This window comes from Nymphalis io, chromosome 23 (assembly GCF_905147045.1).
Source record: "Nymphalis io chromosome 23, ilAglIoxx1.1, whole genome shotgun sequence".
Lineage (NCBI taxonomy): Eukaryota > Metazoa > Arthropoda > Insecta > Lepidoptera > Nymphalidae > Nymphalis > Nymphalis io.
This window is the reverse complement of record NC_065910.1, coordinates 3,159,684-3,183,719: the sequence shown is the minus strand read 5'-3', so window position 1 is coordinate 3,183,719 and position 24,036 is coordinate 3,159,684. Positions and strand designations below refer to the sequence as shown.

The 24,036-nt window shown below is 34.6% G+C and overlaps 4 protein-coding genes across 4 annotated transcripts; 2 read left to right on the top strand and 2 right to left on the bottom strand.

Moving 5' to 3' along the window:
* Nucleotides 1-524: 524 nt before the first annotated feature.
* Nucleotides 525-6,156, bottom strand: LOC126777674 (NSFL1 cofactor p47). The gene is made up of 9 exons (XM_050500799.1): nucleotides 5,882-6,156; nucleotides 5,251-5,467; nucleotides 3,910-4,015; nucleotides 2,555-2,640; nucleotides 2,176-2,228; nucleotides 1,860-1,981; nucleotides 1,440-1,586; nucleotides 969-1,095; nucleotides 525-791 (listed from the first exon to the last, which is right to left on the bottom strand). Exons 1-9 carry the CDS (start codon nucleotides 5,984-5,986, stop codon nucleotides 576-578), a joined length of 1,179 nt encoding a protein of 392 aa, XP_050356756.1. The 5' UTR covers nucleotides 5,987-6,156; the 3' UTR covers nucleotides 525-575.
* A 280-nt stretch (nucleotides 6,157-6,436) lies between these two features.
* LOC126777652 (uncharacterized) lies at nucleotides 6,437-9,051 on the top strand. The gene has a single exon (XM_050500768.1). The coding sequence runs from the start codon at nucleotides 6,559-6,561 to the stop codon at nucleotides 8,053-8,055; it is 1,497 nt and encodes a 498-aa protein (XP_050356725.1). The 5' UTR covers nucleotides 6,437-6,558; the 3' UTR covers nucleotides 8,056-9,051.
* A 696-nt stretch (nucleotides 9,052-9,747) lies between these two features.
* Nucleotides 9,748-18,338, bottom strand: LOC126777647 (stabilizer of axonemal microtubules 2). The gene is made up of 13 exons (XM_050500761.1): nucleotides 18,226-18,338; nucleotides 17,513-17,657; nucleotides 17,011-17,214; nucleotides 15,780-15,966; nucleotides 15,159-15,301; nucleotides 14,105-14,196; nucleotides 13,602-13,712; nucleotides 13,388-13,484; nucleotides 12,171-12,357; nucleotides 11,186-11,278; nucleotides 10,635-10,747; nucleotides 10,370-10,463; nucleotides 9,748-10,098 (listed from the first exon to the last, which is right to left on the bottom strand). The coding sequence occupies exons 1-13, from the start codon at nucleotides 18,231-18,233 to the stop codon at nucleotides 10,016-10,018; spliced, it is 1,557 nt and encodes a 518-aa protein (XP_050356718.1). The 5' UTR covers nucleotides 18,234-18,338; the 3' UTR covers nucleotides 9,748-10,015.
* Nucleotides 18,339-20,438: 2,100 nt separating this feature from the next.
* Nucleotides 20,439-21,723, top strand: LOC126777696 (uncharacterized). Its single transcript, XM_050500836.1, has 2 exons — nucleotides 20,439-21,165; nucleotides 21,567-21,723. Exons 1-2 carry the CDS (start codon nucleotides 20,443-20,445, stop codon nucleotides 21,579-21,581), a joined length of 738 nt encoding a protein of 245 aa, XP_050356793.1. The 5' UTR covers nucleotides 20,439-20,442; the 3' UTR covers nucleotides 21,582-21,723.
* The last annotated feature ends 2,313 nt before the right edge of the window (nucleotides 21,724-24,036 follow it).

Below are 24,036 nucleotides of genomic sequence, written 5' to 3'. Positions count from 1 at the left end.
TTCCATCTTACTTATAAATAAATTATTTATATAACTGCTTTACAAACTACCCCCCGCACTTCTGCGGCACTGAAATGTTATATAATGCTGCGTACATAAGGGTGTAATTTTTATCATTTTATTGATAGATATCGAAATAGGAACAACATTACACATGTAAATAATGATATCACGCGTATTCATTTAGAATTGTGAGTTTCTGATTTCATGTTTATTTCAAAATCACGGGTGTGGCCATTCAGGCAGGAGTTGGGATGTATACTGCACTGAGTAACTCCATTTATTTGATTTCGCGAGTGTCATCAATAATAAAGTAGTAATTAACAAAAAATATACTAAAACAATAAACAAAGTCAGCACACTCTACGGTTTTAAGTAACATGAGCATTACGTAATATGATTACGTGATGGTTGTTAAGGGGTTAATTTATTTTTGTGTGAATAATGTGTGAATATATATTTTTTAATATGTAACAAAGTAGTTGAATGTATAGTAAATAGAGGTACTATAAATAATAAATAAATAATTTAAATACGTATTTATTATCCTCAGAAATATTTTACAAAAGTTGCGATTATTTAAGTCGCTGCAGCAGGGTGGTGTTGAGCAACTTGCCGTCTGCCAACGTGAGCGCGCGGTCGGAGAGCTCTGCGCTGGGGAAGGTGGTCAGGAGGGCGAAGGCCTGCAGCTGGTAGGCGGGCTCCGCACGGGACACGTACTGCATGAGATCGCCCACCGTATGCGTGTGGTTGAACCGACCCGTCAGCCGACTACCGTCTGCTAGGCGGAACTGCGGAGTTACATAGTTAAAAATAATTATAGATAAATAGATCGAAATTCATGATTTGTGTTTGTCGAGTAACGGGGAAATAGCGTGTACATTTATATTTATATTTAACATTTCTATTAGCGTTCTAGCGCGGTTAGTTGGTCGGTCGTAAGTGTCCCTGTATGTGTGTGTGTGTACCTGCACAGTGGTGACGGGCCCGCTCTCGTCGAGCTGCACGGCGTCCTGCGCGGCGCGCTGGTTGGCGGCGCGGTCGTCGCTGGTGGCGGCCACCGGCACTGTGGCGCCCACTGTCGCCGGAGTGGGACTGCGATGGATAGATAATATTATTATAAAAATAAAAACTTAATAAAATATATGGCTTATTTAATACTGTTTTTGATTGAGCAATAATCCCGTGCCACAAAAAACTCGTCAAGCCGTGTATACATATGTAATTACTTGTTACTCATGCGCCTGATCTCTCCGTGAGTGTCACAATACATTGGGTTGTAAAAGTGAAACATTACATCTGGGCACAATCTTACCTGCACTATATAATATCGACTATCCTTCACAGTTGGCTAGTCCTCCAGATTTTTCAAAATTCGTTTAAGAGGAATATATAATATTTATATATTACAGCTACATATGTGAGTTGTGACGTCTCACCTCCCCAGCAGATGCCCCTTCCCCGAGAAGGGCGCTGCCGCCGTGCGCGTGCGCGGACACTCCTCGTGGCGCCGGTCCTCCAGGCTGAGCCGCACTTCCCCCCCCGGCCCGCCCGGCCCGGCACCGGACAGCTCCGACGGGATCTCTCTGGCGACATTGAAAACATCGTTCGAATCATTTATGTATTTATTTGCTCATTTGTATTTTATACCAGTCCACAATGATGCATCAGCCAGCAAAAGCAGATAGCGCGATTGGTTACTACTTAATTATTCTATTTTATTTAGCACCTATTTGGGTGAAATAAAAAAAATCATAAGTTAAATTTAAAGTACGAAAAATACTTTTTATGGAAATTAGAAACAAACATTTAAATATATTCAACATATGTTTTATAAAAACAATAAAATATGAGCTTACCCTCGACGTATACAGCTGAGAAATTCAGCATTTTCAGGATCCGTGTAATGTCTCAGCGGACCTCCGTCCACCGAGAAACCTTCACGGTATAGCCTCAAACGCACCGAACGAGGTTGGGTGCCCTGTAAATACAAATAAGATTAAACAAAACAAAGGTAACTCTTGAATTCATACAACGACCCCAACTTAATAGTTGATTTTTTTATTCAAAAATAAAACTAGTGTATGTCAAAAGTTGGTGGCATTTACTTTAATAATATACTATAATGTGTTCTGAAAGCTATTATTGGTTAAGATAACTGAATATTAAACTCACTGATTGTTGTGTGTTTCCTGGCGTTACTTGTTCGTGGTCATCTGCTGTCTGACCTGTATATATGGTAGGTATTTGAGAAAAATTCAATTATCACTTATCTGAAATTAGACACTTTGATTTTATACATTAATCTGAAATGTTTTAATATGAATTATATTTTTCTCTGTTAAGCTATTCATAGCATTATTCCAAATATATTATTTTTTATTTTCAAAGGTTTTGTTGTCAGGCTGCCTTAATATATAATAATATTTCTTGAATAAAATTAATGGAGTGCCGCTGGGTTTGCGCATTCACTTGTGCATATGCACTATAATATGTTTCCTGGAGTTGACTAGAATCTCTTAAATCGCTCGGAAGGTATCACATGTTCAAATACCTAGTCTGTATCCAACTCCGCCGAACACGCCCCCGCGGCCTCGGCTCGTCGACGAGGGCTCGTCGTCGAACACAACTGCGCCGCGTCTGCGGGAATTAGATTATACTATACAAACATAGTACACTACAACATTACAATTCAAACAAATTTAAAAAGGCATTAATAGACGTTGCACACAATTTTGCACCTAATTCTTCGAACTCTTATTTGTTCACATGGAGGGCACAATACCTTTTGAATAATATAACTTTAATTTCCCACATTAATAAATGTTAAAAAAAATAATAATAATATCCTAGGACATTTTTCACACACGGCCATCTGATCCCAAATTAAGCTTGTCGTGTACTGAGTTTGTGTTATGGAAACCAGACAACTGATATACTACATATACTTTTGTAAATACATATTTATATAGACAATTACACCCAGACTCAAGACAAACAGACATGTTCATGCACAGAAATGTCTGTCATGGGTGGGAATCAAACCCACAACCTTCGGCGTGAAAGGCAAGTATCTACCAACCACGCCAACCGGTTCGTCAAATATACGATACGATAAAGATTTTTATGCAAAATATTTCATGATTAAGTTATCATACATACTGTATGGTAACTTAATCATATTGCATGCGATTTTCTAATTGTTCTGTTATATTACGCACTATAAACGGTGCTTGATTAATTTATCTTTATAATATTATTGAGATGTATTTTATATAAAGGTAACTAGTTATAACCACATTAATTTAACTTTCGAAATTAAATAATCCATAGTGAATATCAGATTATTCAAGATCTCGTCCAATGACATCGCGTCAATTGATGTAAGTGTCCAAATTTGTTTATTTGGGTTAACTCCTCTTGTGATTGGAATAGGCTATAAAAGGGTAAAAATCTATAAGTTTTATATAAAGTCATATGTCGCCTGGCGGACAAGTAAAAGGGCCACCTGACGGTAAGTGATTACCAACGCCCGTAGACATTGCCAATGTAAGAAATGTTAACTATAGCTTACGTTGCCAATGCGCCAACAACCTTGGGAATTAAGATGTTACGTCTCTTGTGCCTGTAATTACACTGGCTCACTCACCGTTCAAACCGAACAAAACAGTACCAAGTACTGCTGTATTGGGGGTAGAATGTCTGACGAGTGGTCAGTACCTACCCAAACGCGCTTGCACAAATCCCTACCACCAGTAAAAATATAAAAACTTGATATTTTATAAACAAAATTACATCAAGTTGTTAGGATTGTATAGCTTACACCTTTATATTGTTTGTGTTGCCTACCTAATTTTAATTAGGTAAAAATTTCATACACAAAGGATAATAAATATAATATGCACTTACTCTCTAACACTCTTAAACATTTCTGTGACAATATCCTTGCGTCCTTTCCCTGGACCGATAATCTGTTGTCCTGACCTTTCTGAACCTCCGGCATAGAAAGCTTGGCCTGTAACAAAAAAAAAAAATGTGCAATGTGAAAAACTTGGGAGGTGAATGAGCAAATGGGCCACTTGATGGTAAGAGGTCTACATAGTCAATAGACATTGTTAGTGCATGAAATATTAACTACCTTTTAAGGTTTTTTTCAGTTATATCTATGCAGCAAAATTTTACAGTATTCATTATATAATATAGCTAAATATAGCCATCGTCATCAAATAGCTGACCTGAATCATAGTTCATATTTTTTAGCTGTGCTATTGCTTGCTTTAACTCTACATTTTCTTTTGTTAATCTAACTATTTCATTCTTCAATTTCTCTATTTCTTCTTCAGTCTCATTTAATTCTTTATTATTCTCTACATTACTAGAAATTTCTCTTGCATTTTTAGAATATGAAGGTGGATAATAGATGGGCTCTTGAATTTCTTCTCTTTTATTTATCCGTGCAATGTATGATACTACAAGTGGTTATTTATTTATTTACAGTGGTGTTCATATTAATTAAGAATGCTTATTTAAATGAAAGATTTTTCTAAACTAACAAGTATAATTAATTTTATGTAACCTTACATTACCAATGCACCACCAATATTGGAAACTAAGACGTTATTTCCCTTGTGCCTGTACATAAACTGGATCAATCACCCCTCAAACTATATATCTTATATAAACATTAAGTCTGTGTGTATTTTAAAATCATAGTAAGTGTATATATTTAAATAATTTTCTTTAATTATATATTGGAAAGAATGATCATTTGTGGGATTTTATTTCCAATTTTTTTTTAGTGTCATTGTGTTTATGTAAAAACTTTACAATTATTTTGTATATGTATTATGTATGTAAATTGAATGAATAATAATGTAGAAAGTCTAATTCACAGTTGAATATTTACTAAAACACATTACTGGTGGTAGAGCTTTGTGCAAGCTCGTCTGGGTAGGTACCACCCACTCATCAGATGTTCTACCGCTAAACAGCAGTACTTGGTATTGTTGTCTTCTGGTTTGAAGGGTGAATGAGCCAGTGTAATTACAGGCACAAAGGACATAACATCTTGGTTGCCGAGGTTGGTGGCGCATTGGTGATGTAAGCGATGGTTAACATTTCTTACAACGCCATTGTCTATGGGCGTTGGTGACCACTTATCCACTGATCCACTTACCATCAGGTGGCCCATATGCTCGTCCGCCTTCCTGTTTTATAAAAAAAACATGTAATTATTAATAAAATACAAACCTTCCTCTTCATCGCTGGAACTTTCCTGTTGCAATGAATCTAATGTAGCAAAGTGCTGATTCCCTTTCTTTTTATCTTTCTTTTGTGGCCGGGCTGGCGATCGAGGTGGAGACTCCATGTCGCTATCTGACATTGGAGGTAGGGAGGCCACAGCTGGGGCAGCACTTGGAGCCTCATCTACATTGCCTCCATGCTCATAAAAACTCGATAATGCCACCTAAAACATATTTAATTACAATTGTTATGTATTATAATTAGACCATAATTCGAGCAACGTTTATTACCACTGTTTTTAAAACAAACAACAATATATGCGATTTTATTTCCAGCTCTATTTATTAAATATCATGAATGGTCATTGTCAATTAAGGTAACAACCTAATTATTTTTATTGTATAGTATGTTACCAACGTATTACATTTGAATCAGATTATATAAAAATAAATTGAAAAAAACAATCAATTTTAAATTAAAATAGGATGATTTCTTCATATGAAAATCCTTGTTTCTTATAGCAATAAAGGTCGTTTAATATGTAGCAAAAATAATAAATATATATAACATGTGCGAGACGTGCGTTTAAACCTCTTATTCTTATCTTAAGCTATTTTTCAAAGCAAAACATAGTAACCTCTAGCTGCCAATTCGAAGATTCTAAAAAGAATCTACTTCGGTTTTCATCGGCGCCGGTAACATCACAAAATTGCCGCATCGTGTCTTCCTTATTTACCGACATTTTGATTAATTAACACTGTAATACACTAGACAATACCACTAAAATAATTAAGTCGTTTACATTAACTTATTTTGTCATTTATTTTATGAAATGAAATCAAAACTAAGCAAGTCATCGGGTTTTCAGACACTCATAGATAATAGTGCACAGCAACACAGTGCTTTCTTTTATTAAATAAAACGAGGTGTCTATGAATATGAGATGTGTTTTAGAACAAAATACTAGGGTAATAAATGAAATATGATTGCTTAATTGTTTGAGTGAAAGTATAATTAATAATTGTGAAGATTTAGAAAGTGATAATAGTGGTATTGTATAAATGGTGGTCAGATAGACCTACACAAATAAGGTTTGTATGACATTTAACATAATTATCTATCTTATGTCTATGTCAAATTTCATGTGACAAATGACAATTGACATTTGACATTGACATTCACGATACTAGTGCATTGCAGTATGCAGTTAATTGTTGCTAATACAATTTTTATTTCAATTTTCAACAGTAGATAGATATAATCCAATAAAAGCTTATTATAGTTAATAGTTAATTCACATGTTGATTTACATAAATGAAGACTCCGCGTAAGCCTCCTGGCAGCATAATGAGAAAATATTATCAGCTGATTCTTGTTGTTGTATGTTTTATAAGTATTATAACTCTTTTAATATATCGCCACGAATACTATCGGCTTCGATATGTCTTGGAAGTGCTTAACTTTTTCGGGAAACCAGGATTGTCTGAAATCGAGTTTTGCGGTCCCGGCTTTAATGCGACCATGCTGTCTGAAATACTTCGCAACTCTTCAATGGAGGTGCGTGAGACTCCACCTTTATTCCAAGAAATCGATGAAAACTTTTACTCATATTCGTCTTTCTTACGATCTTACAATAAATACGATAAGCTTTCGCCGACACATGCTCATGTTATAGACACGATCGTGATAGGCAAGGCTGATGTGACGCCAAAATACCGATGCAATATTTGGCTTGAAAATAATCCCAAGCCTAAAGCAGGCCGATTTAATTACAAATTAGTGTCTGACACTATCAATAATTATCGTTTATACATATTTGAATGCACATTGAACAAAAATTTAGGAAAACCAAGAGGCATAAGTTTTTATGTAAATGATTACAATATAAACCCTATGCATGCTCCAATCAATAAAATGATCCAAGTTAATACAAAAAGGAAGCCCAGAGAGCGAAGCAATATAAAATTTGTCAATAATATTGAGCCTGCAATATGTATTATACCTAATCGTATACCAATAGTGTCAAGGGATGAATTCATCGAATTCCTAGTATTTCATCATTTAATTGGAGTTGATTATTTCACTATATACGACAGTATGATATCAGAGGATGTTATAAGAAGACTGAATTTGTTTCCCTCAGATATTACTCAGTGGGAAATACAATTTTATCCATTAAATTATCCATTCTTATTTTCAAAATCATATGAAATTGTAAGGAATGCGATTGAACTGGACTGTTTGTTCAGACACTTTAGATATGATAAAGAGGAAACAAACAAAATAAGTCACATTGCTGTACTTTCTTGGGATGAATATTTAGTACCGAGAGTTCATAATAACTTTAAAGATGTTTTAGATGATTTTGATCCGACAAGATCGCTACGAACCTATGTAGTCCAACCTTTAATGTTTTGCTTGAACCAAAATGATGATGATAATGCTGAAATAGGATATCCAGATATAACAAAGAAAACTCATTATTACACAATGCCTCAAGACAAAACTCCAATAAAAATAAGAAATTTTGACACCATGTCTTCATTTGACGATCTATTTAATCTAACATCCAGCATTAAGGATATACCCTTAGAATTACTAGGATCACATAAGTATAGTGTATGTAGAGATAGCAAAAAATTCCACCCAGAAGGCTACAATGAAACAGAAATGCAAGTGTTCCCGCACAAGTTTGAAGGGGCAATGCTTAAATTCGGTCAACCTTTAGTAAGCAATAAAATATATAGATTGTATAGATCAGGCCAAATTTGGGATAAATCTTATAATGATAATATCAGAGATATGTTATAATTAGGTTGATAGAGATTTTGATTATATTTATTGGTTGATTATTCATATAATATATATACATATGTGTTTTTAGGACATTGTAATCCTAATCTTATGCTAAATATAACATCAACTAATCAATTCGCTATTTTGTCCTGTGCATAAAAAAAATGTCACAATGTTATAATAAGTAAATAGAATTTATAGAAACTAGTACTGTATACAAATTAACATTTATTATAGTGTGTTAAATGTATTATGCATTTGTTTGTTAGTTTGTTATATCATAATGATTTTTTTTTCTAGGGACTGTTGCTTAGAAACAAAAAGAATGTGTGCCTTTTTAAAAGATGAGGGTAGTTAGCTAGTTTTAATCCAGTTTGTATGTTTTAAATTCAGTAAAATTTATTAGTATAGGGACCATTAACTCACCGGACATACTGCCAAGATATAATATAATGTAATTTTTTGAGCTTTGTTCTCATTACTGTATAAAAGCGGACAAAGACAAATAAGTTTGTAAACTCTGTAAGTAGTACCTTCATTCATAGACAATAATATTATGAGTTGTAACATATTGAAATGTCAATATTTTGCCATGGGATTATTTTTACATTCACAATTAATCACAGTACTGGTACCAGTACTGGTATATAATGAAGGGATTTGGCATTTAAGTACTAAACTCTGATATCCATTACCATCATAAGAGAGATTGATTGGAACAGGAGTTATTCAAATTTAATACATTCAATATATGGCTGAACTGATGCCCATAGATAATTTCATTTGAAAAAATGATACAATATATAAAGTTGATATTTTTTTTTTGAATATTGTATTAAAATTAAAAATGATCTTGCTTTAAACACAGACTGCTTCATTATACAGATTTTAATTATAATGTAGTAAGTAGAGAATTCAATTAATCTAGTCCAAGTGGTGTATGATTGAAGGTATGTTTCTTTCTAATGTTCGCTAATGTTTTTCATACTATGAACCAATAAAGGTTGTTGTATTATTGAAATTAGTTTTATTGATTTTTATTATTGTTGTTTTGTTTATATTTTACTTTAACTTCCTTACTAAATGTTATGTCATATGAAAAAGATGTTCTGACAGGTTTTGACTTTGGTGACCAGTTTCAAGAGAGATCCTACTAGATCCATATACAGCATGCAATAAAACGATAATTTCTTTGGTTGTAAATAATTAAATTATTTGTATACCGTAATTTTTTAGGAGTGTAATTCAATAGCCCTGTCATTAACTTTGACGTCTTGACCGATTTCGGCCACAGCGGCCGATCTTAGGAGAGCCAACTGCGTGGGATATATTATAGTTCAGGTCGATCAATCATCGATGCCCTGGACGCCCTGAAGACACGGACTATGGAGGCGGTGGACCGAGGGGACGTGGACCTGGCGGTATCGCTGGACGCAGCGAACGCTGCGAGCACCTGCCTGGTATGGTCGTGTTATGCAACACGGATGACACGCTCGTCACAGCCGCGGGGCGGAATTTTCATGAGGCTCATAATCCGATGGAACGGCAATCCAACACGTTCTGGCCTTGGACCTTGGGATTTTCACCCTTATATTTAGTAAGACAACTTCAAAAGTAAGTAAGTTAAAGTACATAAAAAGAGTATTTCAGTAACTAGGGTGTTGTTCTCAAGCTATAAAAAATTTAAATGATACAAAAATAAAAATGTATAGAATAAACTTTATTAAAAAAAACCTAACGATAAACGAATACCTATGTTTATACAAATTCTAATAAATACTTTTTTATAGGACAAGTACAGTAAACGATTTCCTAAAGTTATAAAGTCTTCATAAGCATTGAAATCAAAAATTAAATATTCGGTAAAAATTTAAGTAGGTTTAACAAGTAAAAAGCTTTATACGTTTCGTAACAATACGCCATGTTGATTTTACGTTTAAATTTAGAATTCAAAGTCACATTGTACGTGGTTATGTTAACTGCAGCATTCAGCTTTGGGGAAATTGCAAGCACAAGGATCTGTTGCTATACATTGGGACGGGCAGACACAATTGCAAGCTGAAATGTAAATGATGAAATATAAAATTTATCTTTATAACATGAAACTGATTAGAAAATGTGATGTCTTCTTCTTTCGAATGTTAAATTAATAATGACAGAAAGAAAGATCAGTGTTTAACTAAACACCGTTTCTAAAGTGAAAAATGATTTTATACTACCTATATGAAATTATGATTTAATACAAGGTTCATGTATTGATTAAATAAAAAAAAATCAAAACCGGTTTTTCTTTGCTCTAAGATTGTACTATCGTTGACATGGTACTAACGTTTACAGTCTCCATACGAGCAAGGATCCATATATTCAGAACAATCTTCGCCCGGGGGTAGGAACGATGACCGATACACAGTTGTGCCCTCCAACTAGATGTAGAATAATGATTAAAATTTAGGTCTACTTTGCAATCACCATTCAAATATGATAACTATGCAAAATTGGATTAAATGATTAATTGGATTAAATGTTGCCAGTTTTTGTACAGAAAAATTGTGGAAACGTTAGTATGATTAATAATAACTAAGTATATGTAAAACCTTTTGACAAGGCTTCTGATATTGTCCTTTGCAGGCCCAGGGTGGTCGCTGTGGCGACGGGGCACAAACCGGCTGGTACGACATTTTCTGAATCGTGTCGCTTTCCATTTTTGCTTAAACATGAAAAAAGTTTTTATGACAATTTTGTAACTCAAATATAAAGAAAAATTGAGCAATTATAAAAATAATTGTTGAAAAAGTCTTTAAATTTCTTTCAATATACATTACGATTTAAAAAAAGTATATAAATTATATAAATAGCTGGCTATAATATTAAATATAGCTCAGTTCTTTGAGTGTCTGGGAGTGGTTAACATACACAATCGATGCATCAGGACACTACACGATATTTTCAAATGCCCAGGTTGAGGTACTCTATGCCGCCTGGACATAAGACTACAAATCAAGCATCGAATACATTCTGCTATTGGTTATGCTGTTAATTCCGTAGCTTTTACAATTATTTAAGTTTCTTTTGAAATACGGATATAATATACAATTAATAAAATATTATTAATTATTATAATTTCAGTTAGTAGATTAAAATATACCAGCGGGTTTTTCGTAACATCTGGTAGGCGCGAAGGATTCTGGCATGGGCACACGTCCTGGGTTCAAGTATGACATTCTATTCACGGTACGATCTATTTGAATAAAATATATATCATGGTTAAAACAAGAAATCATAGGTATTTTTAGTGAAAACTTCTATAGGCGCATTGCGCTGGTTTATCGTAGGGGATAGAAACGTGACTTCGTGTCACCGACATGCTTATGTTAATATAATGAAATCTTTGAAAGTACAAATAATTTAACTTATGATTGAAATTTATGTAAATACTAAAAGTTTATACAAATATATATATATATATATATATACAAATAACAACAAATAACAGTATATATAAATAATAAGTGTATTTTAACTAATATTTATTTAAAAAAAGCTGTATTCATATTTTGTACTGTGTATTTTGACGAATAAAAAGATAATTTAGGGACAACGAGATAGAATTTTTACTTGGAGTGAAAAACAGTTCATAGGGAATGACTGCCTGTTTTATATTTATTTATACTCTTTCAAATTATATCGTGTGATATAATTTGCTTTCATGACAAACTACATGGGATTTGTATAAGTTTTTAACGTAACCTTTTGGGTTATTATGAGTAGAATATAGTAGGTACTAATATGTATATAATATGTATAAGCCGAGATGGCCCTGTGGTAAGAACGCGTAAATCTTAACCGATGATCGTGGGTTCAAACCCGGGCAAGCACCACTGAATTTTCATGTGCTTAATTTGTGATTATAATTCATCTCGTGCTTTACGGTGAAGGAAAACATCGTGAGGAAACCTGCATGTGTCTATTTTCACTGAAGTTCTGCCACATGTGAATTCTACCAACCCGCATTGAAGCAGCGTGGTGGAATAAGCTCCAAACCTTCTCCTCAAAAAGAGGAGAGGAGGCCTTTAGCCCAGCAGAGGGACATTCACAGGCTGTTACGGTTACGGTTACTAATATGTACTCACTTTCGAAGGGTTGTTCAACTGAGTGATATTTATGGGATGGCTTGAAAGATTCTCGCAATGCGGCCGGCTTCGGTACGTAGTCGTGACGCTGTGTCGTGATGTTCTGCATCGGTCCCTGGCCCCACATGTCGTGGTGACACGGCCGGATCGCTTGCGTTATGCACACCGGGTTCGGTAGAAACGATAACTGAAATTTAAATTTACACAATAAATTAAGCACCATAAAACAATTTATAAATATCCTACAAGTAGTCTGAATAAATATTATCCAATATAAAATTAAAAAATCGCAGTAGCAGCTTGTGTGACGGCGGTGTCTGGTAACAATAATCGGAATTCCATACAAATCACGATTAACGTCAACGCTATCAAATAAAAAAAAAAACGCACTACGTACTGTTATGAGAAATGAAACTAGTTTTACACATTCTAGTACTATCGAGTACATTTGTATTAGAAGTTATGTGAAAAGTTTGCCAAAAGTCTACATTTAGGCAAACTCGCAGAGTATCTCAGACTGAAATTCGTATTATTATTGACCTCATTCTTATTCTACAAACTAATGCAGAATTGTTGTGCAATTATTTTACGCTCATGTTTCTTTTATATGATATATTACCTCGTTATTTTACTAATAAGACAATCTTGTATCAAAAAAACACAATAAGCAACGAAATAGAAATCAACTCAAAAGACTAGGCCCTATAAAAAATTGTGAAATGGATGTTGGTATAAGTTAGCACTTATTTTTATGAAGAAGATGTTTATGCTATCAATTTTGTTGTAATTTACCCCCGCCCGGATATAATAAATAAGGGTCTATTTAAAACGTTTATATTGAAGGACAAATATACAAAAAAAAAAACTTGTTTTATTTGGACCAGAAACCACGCAGAACAACTCATTTATCAAAATTTTATAATAATCACGATAATCGATTACGAGGATTGCCATAACAAATTATATACCTTGTATCATATAATAAACCCAAGCCGAACAACGCCAATGTGTATGGACGGTGGTGACCATTTACTATCAGATGACTACTCGCCCGACCGCCTACCTATTTTATACAACAAATCAGCTCTTGTTACTCTATCCACTGTAAATAGCGACTTAAGTCGTAATAACTATATTTTATCAAAAAATTACTATGAAGCAGGGAAACAATATAACTTAGCCTAGCCTAGCTTGTTACTTGTATACAATTTTATTACCTTTTGAACGGTATCTCCTTCCATTAAAGCGGTGGAGGGTACGAGATTAGGTAAGGGCTTCACTGGTTGCGGAATCGGGGCTGATGCGGGGAGATAGCTGAAAGCGAAAGATTCGAAACAAAATCAAGTTAAATGTATCGTTCTCTTTTCAAAAATTAATATTCAAAGTATTTAGAAGAGCTTAAAGAAAAACGGTATACATAATAATATTTACCTGTTTTTGTAAATCGTCTGAGTTTCAAATCTTTTTGAGGCTGTGACGGGGTTAGTACAGCTTTCAGGAATTATTGCTCTTCGTCGACAATCGTTCTTTGAGTCCAAGAAACTAGAATGTTTCAAAATAAAAATCTTGTTTAACTTAATAAAAAAGAACAGCCTATTTCTGTTTCAATTGTTCAGGGGACGGTCTCTTCTTTTGTTGAGTAGAATTTAAAAATGTATTATCTCATTCGCCAAATGTTTGTTTCTTTAAAACTTAAAAACGTAAGAATTCAATGGTGCTTGCTAAGATAAGGTCTCTTTAAAAAGATTTTTTTGATTCCAATAAATCATAAGATTTATCGAATAAAAACTACAACTATTTGGGAGATAGCGAAAATATAAATATTTTTTCTGATATTAAAATCCAATTCTAAATTCTGCTAATATCAATCGTCATAGTAGCGGCTAACCGGTCATTATTATATTATAAATTAACATTTTGCTAGAAATATTAACCTCATTGTGTACGTCGTATTTGCTTCCAACTTCTGACACGGTTTTTGATATTGTCCTTTACAAGCCCACGGCAACGGTTCTTTTGGTAATATCTTGAAAAACAGTTTATTTAGTGATCGATAAGTACAGGCAATTGGACCACCTGATGGTAAGTGGTGAACTGTACCAAATCACTATAATACAGTAAGAAGTGTATACCATTCATTAAAACATCAACGCAGTGCACTATGAGGTCTAAGCTGTTGTGAGACGGTCGTATCGTCGTTGTATCGTAATATAATGTTCTCGCATTCTAGCTATCAGCATTGTATAGTTTGACCAAAATAGCAATTAATCGTAGAACATCGTTTAGCTAGTTTTATTAGGAGTATTTTTTATTATGATATTTTCATCTTTTATACATCTATAGAGACTTATACATTCGTTTGCTGCAGTTTCATTGCATTTTGTATCAAATTTTGTTTGTGCTAAAGTGGAAGGGATAAGAAGTATTTTACAAGTTAATGGACTTAAGAAACTAATCGTAAGTTCAAGGATCAGTCGATATATCGGAAATGATGAAGATGTAGCTGTAGATAGCTGTTGATCTTTGGCTCAGTTCACGTGACCATGTTTCATCACGCCAATCATTTATCCCTTGGATCCAAGCAAACGTCACATAGAACTTATAATAAAGCTATATTAATAATGAAAATATGAATATGTACACACAAAAAGCAGGATTTTTATTTTAAAACTAGCTTTTACGCTATTTTTAAAGAAAATGTTTTTCAAAATCGTTACTATAAAAGTAGACAAAAATGACAGTAAAGGAATTAGTAAATGTATTTGAAATTCCGTTTGTTCATTTTAGAATAAAGAGATTTTGTGACTGCTTTTGTTTAATATTCATAGCTTGGGCGTTTCAAGCATCAAAGGATAATTTTAAAACTCGTTACTAACTCTATGCAAGGAAAGGTCGTTTAAATCTCGTCACCGACTTCCATTTATAAGGAGGTTAAAGGCGACTTAAGGTGGAAAACACCCTTATAATATAGGCTCGACTTGATATTACCTGATTATGCATATAGCTCAATTTATGTGTAGTGCTGTCATCCATTTTAGCCGCGGGGCGTTCGTAACAACGTTCAGGTGCAAACGATTTCACATGCTCTATCCTTTCGGGTGGCAAATAGGACAGTTTGTTGACTGTACGATCTGAAGGCAATTAGGAGTAGTGTATACTCTGCATTTGTCATACATTCCTGAGGTATATTTCGTTTCAAATTTAGAGGTACTATTTTGAAATCAAAATTTAAATGTTATTTATTTAAGTAGGTTATTACAAACACTTTTTCGTCATCGTCAACACTGCGTGAAGCGTCACTGTATAAGATTATTTAAAAGGTCACTTATACATACCTCTTCGGAACGTAGATTCTATTGAAAAAGCCACAGAGATGCCTTCTAGATGCTCTTTTATATGGATTAGTTATTTACAAGTTAAGGGAATGACAAAAGGCCTTATAAGAGTCGACTTGATTAAAGTTTATTTTGATGTACATAAAAACTCAAATCTCATTAATCTCTCAATCTATATTACAGCAGATACATACATACATAGAACAGCTTAAAATAAATCCATATACAATTTAATCGTAACAGTAAACTATGTACGTAAAGACTTATGACTTACTCTCAAACTTTTGTTCAACGGAATGAAATTTTGCAGGTGGTTTGCAACTCTCTCGGAGCACACATGGCTTGGCCACGTAATCATGTCGCTGAGTTGTGATGTTCTGCATCGGACCCTGACCCCACATGTCATGGTGACAAGGCCGAATAGACTGCGTCACACATACCGGATTTGGCAGGAAAGACATCTAGAATTAATACATAAAGAATTATAATTAAAATAAAAACTGTATTGAGGATGAAACTGATAGTGGTTTTGCTGATGAAAAGATCATGAAACATATTTTCTTAAGATTAATTTAGAGCTAAAATTCTAAACCTTTATTTTAGAAGTTTATTTACCTATCTAGTGTAAATAAAGAGCGTTCAAAATAGCATTTATAGAGATATTGTCTCATACAATACTACATTATTAATTTCCCCGGCAAATAATTATCCTTTGTTTTTCTACTTGCCTAGATGGTCTAGAAGCCGAGATGGCCTAGTGGTAAGAACGCGTGAATCTTAACCGATGATCGTGGGTTCAAACCCGGGCAAGCACCACTGAATTTTCATGTGCTTAATTTGTGTTTATAATTCATCTCGTGCTTAACGGTGAAGGAAAACATCGTGAGGAAACTTGCATGTGTCTAATTTCATTGAAATTCTGCCACATGTGTATTCTACCAACCCGCATTGGAGCAGCGTGGTGGAATAAGCTCCAAACCTTCTCCTCAAAAGGGAGAGGAGGCCTTAGCCCAGCAGTGGGACATTAACAGGCTGTTACTGTACTGTTTCTACTTGTACCTCGCTCCTCTAGGTCACGCGACAAGAGCGGGGTCTAGTGTGCGTTCAATTAATAACCAGACTCCAATATAATTGCAAGAACACTTTCTTTTAATTTGTTTTATTGTTCAGTGTTAAAAAAATCATATTGTTTAAACTCTGATAGTGTTCACATCGCGTGAATCTTAACCGATGTTCGCGTCCGGGCAAGCACCACTGAATTTTCATGTGCTTAATTTGTGTTTATAATTCATCCCGTTCTTGATAGTGAAGGAAAACATCGCGATGAAACCTGCCCATGCCTAATTTCGATGAAATTCTGCCACATGTGTATTCCAACAACCCGCATTGGAGTACTGTGGTGGAATAAGCTTCAAACCTTCTCCTCAAAAAAGAGGAGGCCTTAGCCCAGCAGTGGGACATTTAAAGGCTGTTGCTGTTACTGTTAGTGATCTGATAGCTTTTACTTTTTGGACTGTGCAAGATTCCATTGGTTCACAACTCGGCACCAAGTTCACTGGCGGCTTCTTTGCTTCTCCTCTAAGATTTTTGCAACCTTCTACAGGAAGGTAGGATAACTTGTAAGTTGTGCAAGATTCGACACGAGCGGTTGGTTTCATGTAACACCGGCGTGGAGCATACGATTCAGGTATCTTTGGCTGCTTGTAACACTGAAATATATTATCGAAAAACACTTTAATAATTATATACTTAATCTAACACTTTACCACAAATATGAAGTTGACTATAAGTATTTTTTAAATTTTATGTAGGTATATAAAAGTCATATATTAATACTTGGGCATAATGAGGAATTGATCCAAGATTGCTTGGAACAACTCTTCGTTAAATGCATTTCCGATTATTTCAGCAAAGTGCATCAAAATCCGCTGTGAGCAGTAAAGATTATTGATATACTATAATATGATTATAATCTTGGGTGTATTTATATAAAATGTGTAACTAAACTGGTTTGACAAGTGGCGGTTTTCCGCAACAGCAAGTCCTACAAAGGCATGGATGCTCCTGTTGACCGTCCATAGGTTTTCCATCTTTGAGACCGCATTTAATACCTGCTGAAGGTGCGCAGGATGCTGCAGCACAGGGTACACACCTAAAATCAAGAAATACGTTCTTTTTAAAAAATCGTTTGTCTCTATTAAGTATCACTTTGACTTCTGAATTCACTTTAAGAGACACGAGTTTCGCGAAATATTATAATAATTTTATACCTTTTTCGATATTTAAAACACTTTTCTTACGATTTATTTATAACGTTATGAGGGTATATAAGGTTCAGTTTTTATTGAGATATCGATTTTTTGAAAAATATATATTATTTAATTAAGTAGTTCTCAAATGTTTATATCTTATTGAATAAAAACTGACTTTTGCTAATTTTGTAAAATTTTAATTTGTAACAATAATAACTAAAATTTTTTGAGACAACGCGATTCCTACACAGGTTTCAGACGCTCCTTGAAAGGCGAAGAGCAAACGGTTTATACGTCGCTCTTTTAACGGTAGAAAATTGTCGTACTTATTTGTGAAAATTGTTTTTATTTTTAGTATGCTTAAGAAAACTTAGCGATTAACGTCAAATGATCGTGACACACCAACAAATCATACTCCACCCTATATTTTCCTTATATTAATTCTAGAAAAGAAATAACTTCACTTACTCTGGCATGATTTATATCTAAAATTCTTATAGAGTAAAAACACTGTAATAAAAATATATAAAAATAAATCTAAAACTAAATAGTTAAGGAACTGAAAATAATTTTACAAAAACATCTCTATCGAAAAAGTAGTTTATAAAAACTGACATTTATGTGAAGTGTTCTTTTAACTGACATTATTTTAAATTTCGCTTTTATTTTTTTTGAAATACAAAATCTAACTGGTCATTATTATAGCTGTAGTACTAATTCCATTCTCTTTCATAACCCTGATTTTATCATATCATATTGTTGTAATAATTTTGATTTCTCATATTCTTCTAGTAATAATCATTATCTGATAAAATGTATTGCCTGATAAAAATAATCTTAATCTTAACTAAAAGAACCACATAACATAAACATCGGTCTCTAATAGACCGATATAGTTCTGTGGAACTAATCTAAAGGCCAAAGTTAGTCATAGCGGATGAAGCTATGGCTTATGGCCATAAGTTTTTCAGTTAAATGTCTTAGTTTTGTTAAGGAATATAAAACATAATATAATATATATGTTTATTAAAATAATTGGTCAAATAACATTTTCGTTTTTTTTTAAATCTAATTCGAAATTAATATTAATTAACATATTTATTTATCGTTATTGTTATGTTTATGCAATTATTATGTAGTAAATATAAATATTAGTAACGCCTTTAAAAAATACATTTTTTAAATTAGCTTTAGAGAATCCCATTAGCTGGCCTTTGTATGTTCACTAATAAGTAACAAATTGAGTTACCAACTATATTGTTTTCTACATAGTATAAAGTCCACGGGATATGCGCGGCGTCGTGCCACAGCACGGTGCCGTGTAAGGTGTACCGCGTGTTAGTTTATGTATGCTCAACAGGTTTTCTGAACACGTATTACTTTTGTATACGAGGTACTATCATAGTTAGGAGTTCTTCATAACTTGATATGGACATTCTAAAATATTCGTAAAAATTATCCGTGCTGCGGCACGACGCCGTGCCGTCTCCCGGTAGCAGCGCCGTGCCGTTACAGGGTGGCCGGTGCATTGTAGACATGTGTCCACAGCCTTAAACTCTAGGTTAGCATATAATATGTTTTGAATACTAATTACTTATGTTTTCATTTGGTATATGCGTCTGTACTGGCCGTCGTCGCGTTTGGACTCTACTACCACTTACCATTTGCCCACCCGGCGAATATAAAAAAAAAATAAAAATAAATAAATATATATATATCAAAAGCTTAATTAATGTGTCTCAACCGTCCAATGGTGAAAACTTATATTATAATTGTGTTCAGACAGACAGAAACGGCGAGAGAATTTTGCTTTAAAATAATATGTAGTGATTTCATTAAGAACAATAAACATAAATAAATAAATGGTAACATTTTTTTAGTAGTACGGTAGTTAGTTAGTGGCAAGTATTACTGTGTGACAATTAAATAATGTTATTATGTGCCATATAAAATACAAATATGGGATTGACGTGTTGCACTAGCAGGACAAAATTCCCTAAATTAAATAAGAAAAAAAAAATCAAATAAAAATACTTTCTTTTTAAAAAAAAAAATCTTCTTAGGTGTAATAAATAGTGTTTTTTGTTCTCTTACTGACTTTCTCACTATAAGTTTGTTCTATTATGTGAAATAATTTGTCTGCCTTTGTGTTTTTTTAGTTAATAATAATATAATTAATCAAAAAGCATTATTTTTTTCTTTTATATCATTCATTAATGTGCTCGAAATTGCGTTTTCTTTGTGTAATGTATGGGGTAGTTTTAGAATATTACTTTATAACTGTGGGTAATTGTAAACCCATATATGGTGGTCTCTCGCTATTAAACGCTCAACCGAATGGACGTCTTTTATTGCGCTCAGTAATTATCCTTAAATAATTAATAATAATATTATATATTATTCACATATTCAACAGTGGCGACGAGTAGTAAAGAAACTACGTGTGTGACGCATCGTTTTATTACTATGTCGGTGGGAAAACTGGAACAATTCGACCTTGGCAAGGACGATTGGAATTTGTATGTGGATCGGTTGGAACAGTATTTTATTGTTAACGATGTGAAACCGGCGATACGAGTAGCGACACTGATAACGGTGATCGGAAGTGACGCGTACGAACTGATGGTGAATGTATGTACACCAGTCAAACCATCTGCGAAAAGCTATGAAGAGCTGGTGGATGTTATGCGACGTCATCTTCAACCTAAACCGAGTGTATTGGCGGAGCGGTTCAAATTCAGACAAAGAGTGCAACGTCATAATGAGTCCGTGGCGGAATATGCGGCGGCATTAAAGAAATTGACGAAACATTGCGGTTTTTGTTCGGAAACATTATTGGATAATTTGAGGGATCAATTTGTATGTGGTATTAACAGTGACTGTATCCGTCAAAGAATGTTTGCGGAGGATAATATAACGTTCGATTCGGCGTTTAAACTCGCGGTGACAATGGAAGCTGCAGAGGCGGATGCAGCCTTGGTAGAAGGTCGTACCAGGAGATTAGGTGACGGCGTATCAGAGGCGGAGGAATCTATAAACCAGATTACGTCCAGGAAAAGAAGCACAGGGAAACATCTACAAAAATATATGAACGTAGGAACGCGAGAACCGGTTTTAAGCAGTGGTACAAGCCTCACAAGCGGAGCGATAATTAGCAGGCGGAGCGATAATAATATGAATGACTTCACACGACAAAAGAAGGGAACGACTTTTAAACAAGTGTGTGACGTTTGTGGTGCAAATCATCAAGTAAATCGGTGTAAATTTAGACTTTATATATGTCGAGTTTGCAACGAACAAGGTCATTTAAAAAAGGTTTGTCCAGTACTACAAAGGCAGGTGTCATTAAACATCGTAAAAAATGATAGTTCCGTATGCACAGAAAACGAAGGCTCGGGCAGTGAGGAGGTAAACAATTTTTCTATAAGTAGTTATTTAAAAAAATTTGCACCATACACAATTAGTATCAATATTGATAACTGTGTTCTTTGTATGGAAATAGACACGGGCAGTGCGATATCATGCATTAGTTATAATTGCTATAAGAAATATCTGTCACATAATTTAATTCGAAAGTGTGATTTAAATTTACGCTATTATACTGGAGAAATTGTAAAACCCGTTGGTAAAATAAGTCCTATAGTTAATTACAAAAATAAAAGAAAATCGTTGGATTTATTTATTATAAAAGATGCAAAAACGAATCTGTTAGGCAGGCATTGGATTAGCGAGTTACAGATCGAGATTCCTATTATGAATTGTAATAGTATTGATTTTAATTCCAAGCTGTTTAATTTTAATGAATTCAGTTCCAGATATTGTGAAGTGTTTTCGGACGGGCTGAGACGATTCAATGGTGGAACGGTTGGTTTTCGGCTGCGACCCGACGCGAAGCCGGTGTTCATGCGCGCACGACCGCTCGCTTACGCACTTCGCGAGCCTGTGGAGCGGGCGCTGGATCAGCTGGTACGGAATGGAGTGATCACGCCGGTTACTACATCTGACTGGGCTACACCGATCGTACCGGTAATGAAAAAGGACGGCACAATACGCGTATGTGGTGATTTTAAATTAACATTAAATAAGTGCTTGGAGGTGGATCGTTTTCCTTTACCGAGAGTCGAGGATCTGTTAGTTAAATTACACGGGGGTATCAAATTTACTAAGTTAGATCTGTCTCAAGCCTATGCACAACTTGAACTTGATGAATCAAAAAAATACACTGTAATAAACACTCACAAGGGCTTATTTAGGTATAATAGACTGATTTATGGTTTGGCTTCGAGTCCAGGTATTTTTCAAAGATTGTTAGAACAACTATTTTCGGATATGCCTCGAGTGGGTGTTTTCCTAGATGATGTGATAATTACCGGGGAGGACGACCAATCACATTTAAAAACACTTCACGAGGTATTTAATCGATTACAAAAATATGGTTTAAAAATTAAAAAAGATAAGTGTGCGTTCTTTGCCGACTCTGTTAAATATTTAGGCTTTGTAATTAGTAAAGAAGGGGTTCATACATGCCCAAATAAGATTGAAGCAATTCAGAAGGTTCGCATACCGAATAATGTATCCGAATTGCGCTCATTTTTAGGATTAGTTATGTATTACGCTAGATTTGTTCCAAACATTAGTACAATTTTAGCACCATTGTATGTTTTATTAAAAAAGGAAAAAAAATATGAATGGAATACAGAAAGTAATATAGCTTTTAATAAGGTTAAGCAATTGTTAACATCTAGTGAAATTTTAGCACATTATTCACCTGACTTACCCTTAATTCTAACAACTGACGCTAGTAGTTATGGAGTAGGGGCTGTAATTTCACATATAACCGCTAAAGGGGAGCGACCTATAGCTTATGCGTCTCGGGTACTTAATGCTGCTGAGAAATCGTATGCTCAAATAGAAAAGGAAGCTTTAGCTATTATTTATGGCATTAAAAAATTTCACACGTACTTATACGGAAGGAAATTTACGTTACGCACGGATCATAAACCGTTGGTAGCTATTTTCGGTGATAAACATGGTATCCCTACAATGGCGGCTAGCAGAATGCAACGGTGGGCCGTTATTTTAGCTGGTTATAATTATAATATTGAATACGTTCAAAGTAATAAGAACGCGGCCGATGCTTTATCTAGATTTCCAACGGGAGAAGGGAAACTACAAGTAGAGGAGAAAACTTACGTTAATTTCATACAAATTTTTTTACCTATAACACGGAAGACAGTAGTAGAACATCAGAATAAGGATAACATACTTAAGAAAGTAATTTTATACTTACAATCCGGGTGGTCCAAGGCGTGCGACGATGAAGATCTTAAGCCATATTTTGTACGTCGTAATGAATTGTATTTAGATGCGGGGTGTATAATTTGGGGATACCGCTTAGTAATACCTAAATCATTAACATCTGAGTTGCTAAAGGAAATACACGTTGGTCATTTAGGTATAGTAAAGATGAAGAGCATTGCACGTAGTTACGTTTGGTGGCCCGGTATCGACGCCGACATTGAACGCACTTGTAATGAGTGTGTTACGTGTGCGATGGAAAACGCAGCACCAGCGAAAGCTCCGATCAAGCCATGGCCTTTTATTCCGGAGCCATGGTCAAGAATACACATTGACTTCTTAGGACCGCTTAACGGTAAAACATTTTTAGTTTTAATAGACTCCACATCGAAATGGTTAGAAATTTTTAACATGCCAAATACGACCGCGGCTGCTGTTATTAAAGTTTTACGGGAAACTTTCGCTAGGTTCGGTTTGCCTAAAGAAATTGTTTCGGATAATGGGCCGCCTTTCTCGAGCAAAGAATATGCCAATTTTATGAGGAACAACGGTATTAAGGTTACATTCTCCCCCGTGTATCATCCGTCTAGTAATGGAGCAGCGGAAGGCGCTGTTAAGTTGTGCAAACGGGCAATAAAAAAGTCGTTAAGGGATAGTTGCGATATCGATGCCGCATTGCAAACCTATTTATTAGCATACAGGAACGTCGATCAAAGTACCACGGGTCTTTCACCTGCCATGATTTTACAACGTAGGCGTATAAGATCAAGACTAGACTTATTGCATAGGGATTGGGCGATGGAAGATAGAGTACGGGAGGTGCAAAATAAGCAAATAGAAAGAGGAAAAGGAGTTATAAGGCAATTTAAACAAGGGGATAATGTCTGGGTAAGGAATTATGGGGAAGGAAAGAAATGGATAAAAGGTAAAATAGATGGTAATTTTGGGTCTCGTAATTACCTCATAGGTAGGGATGACGGT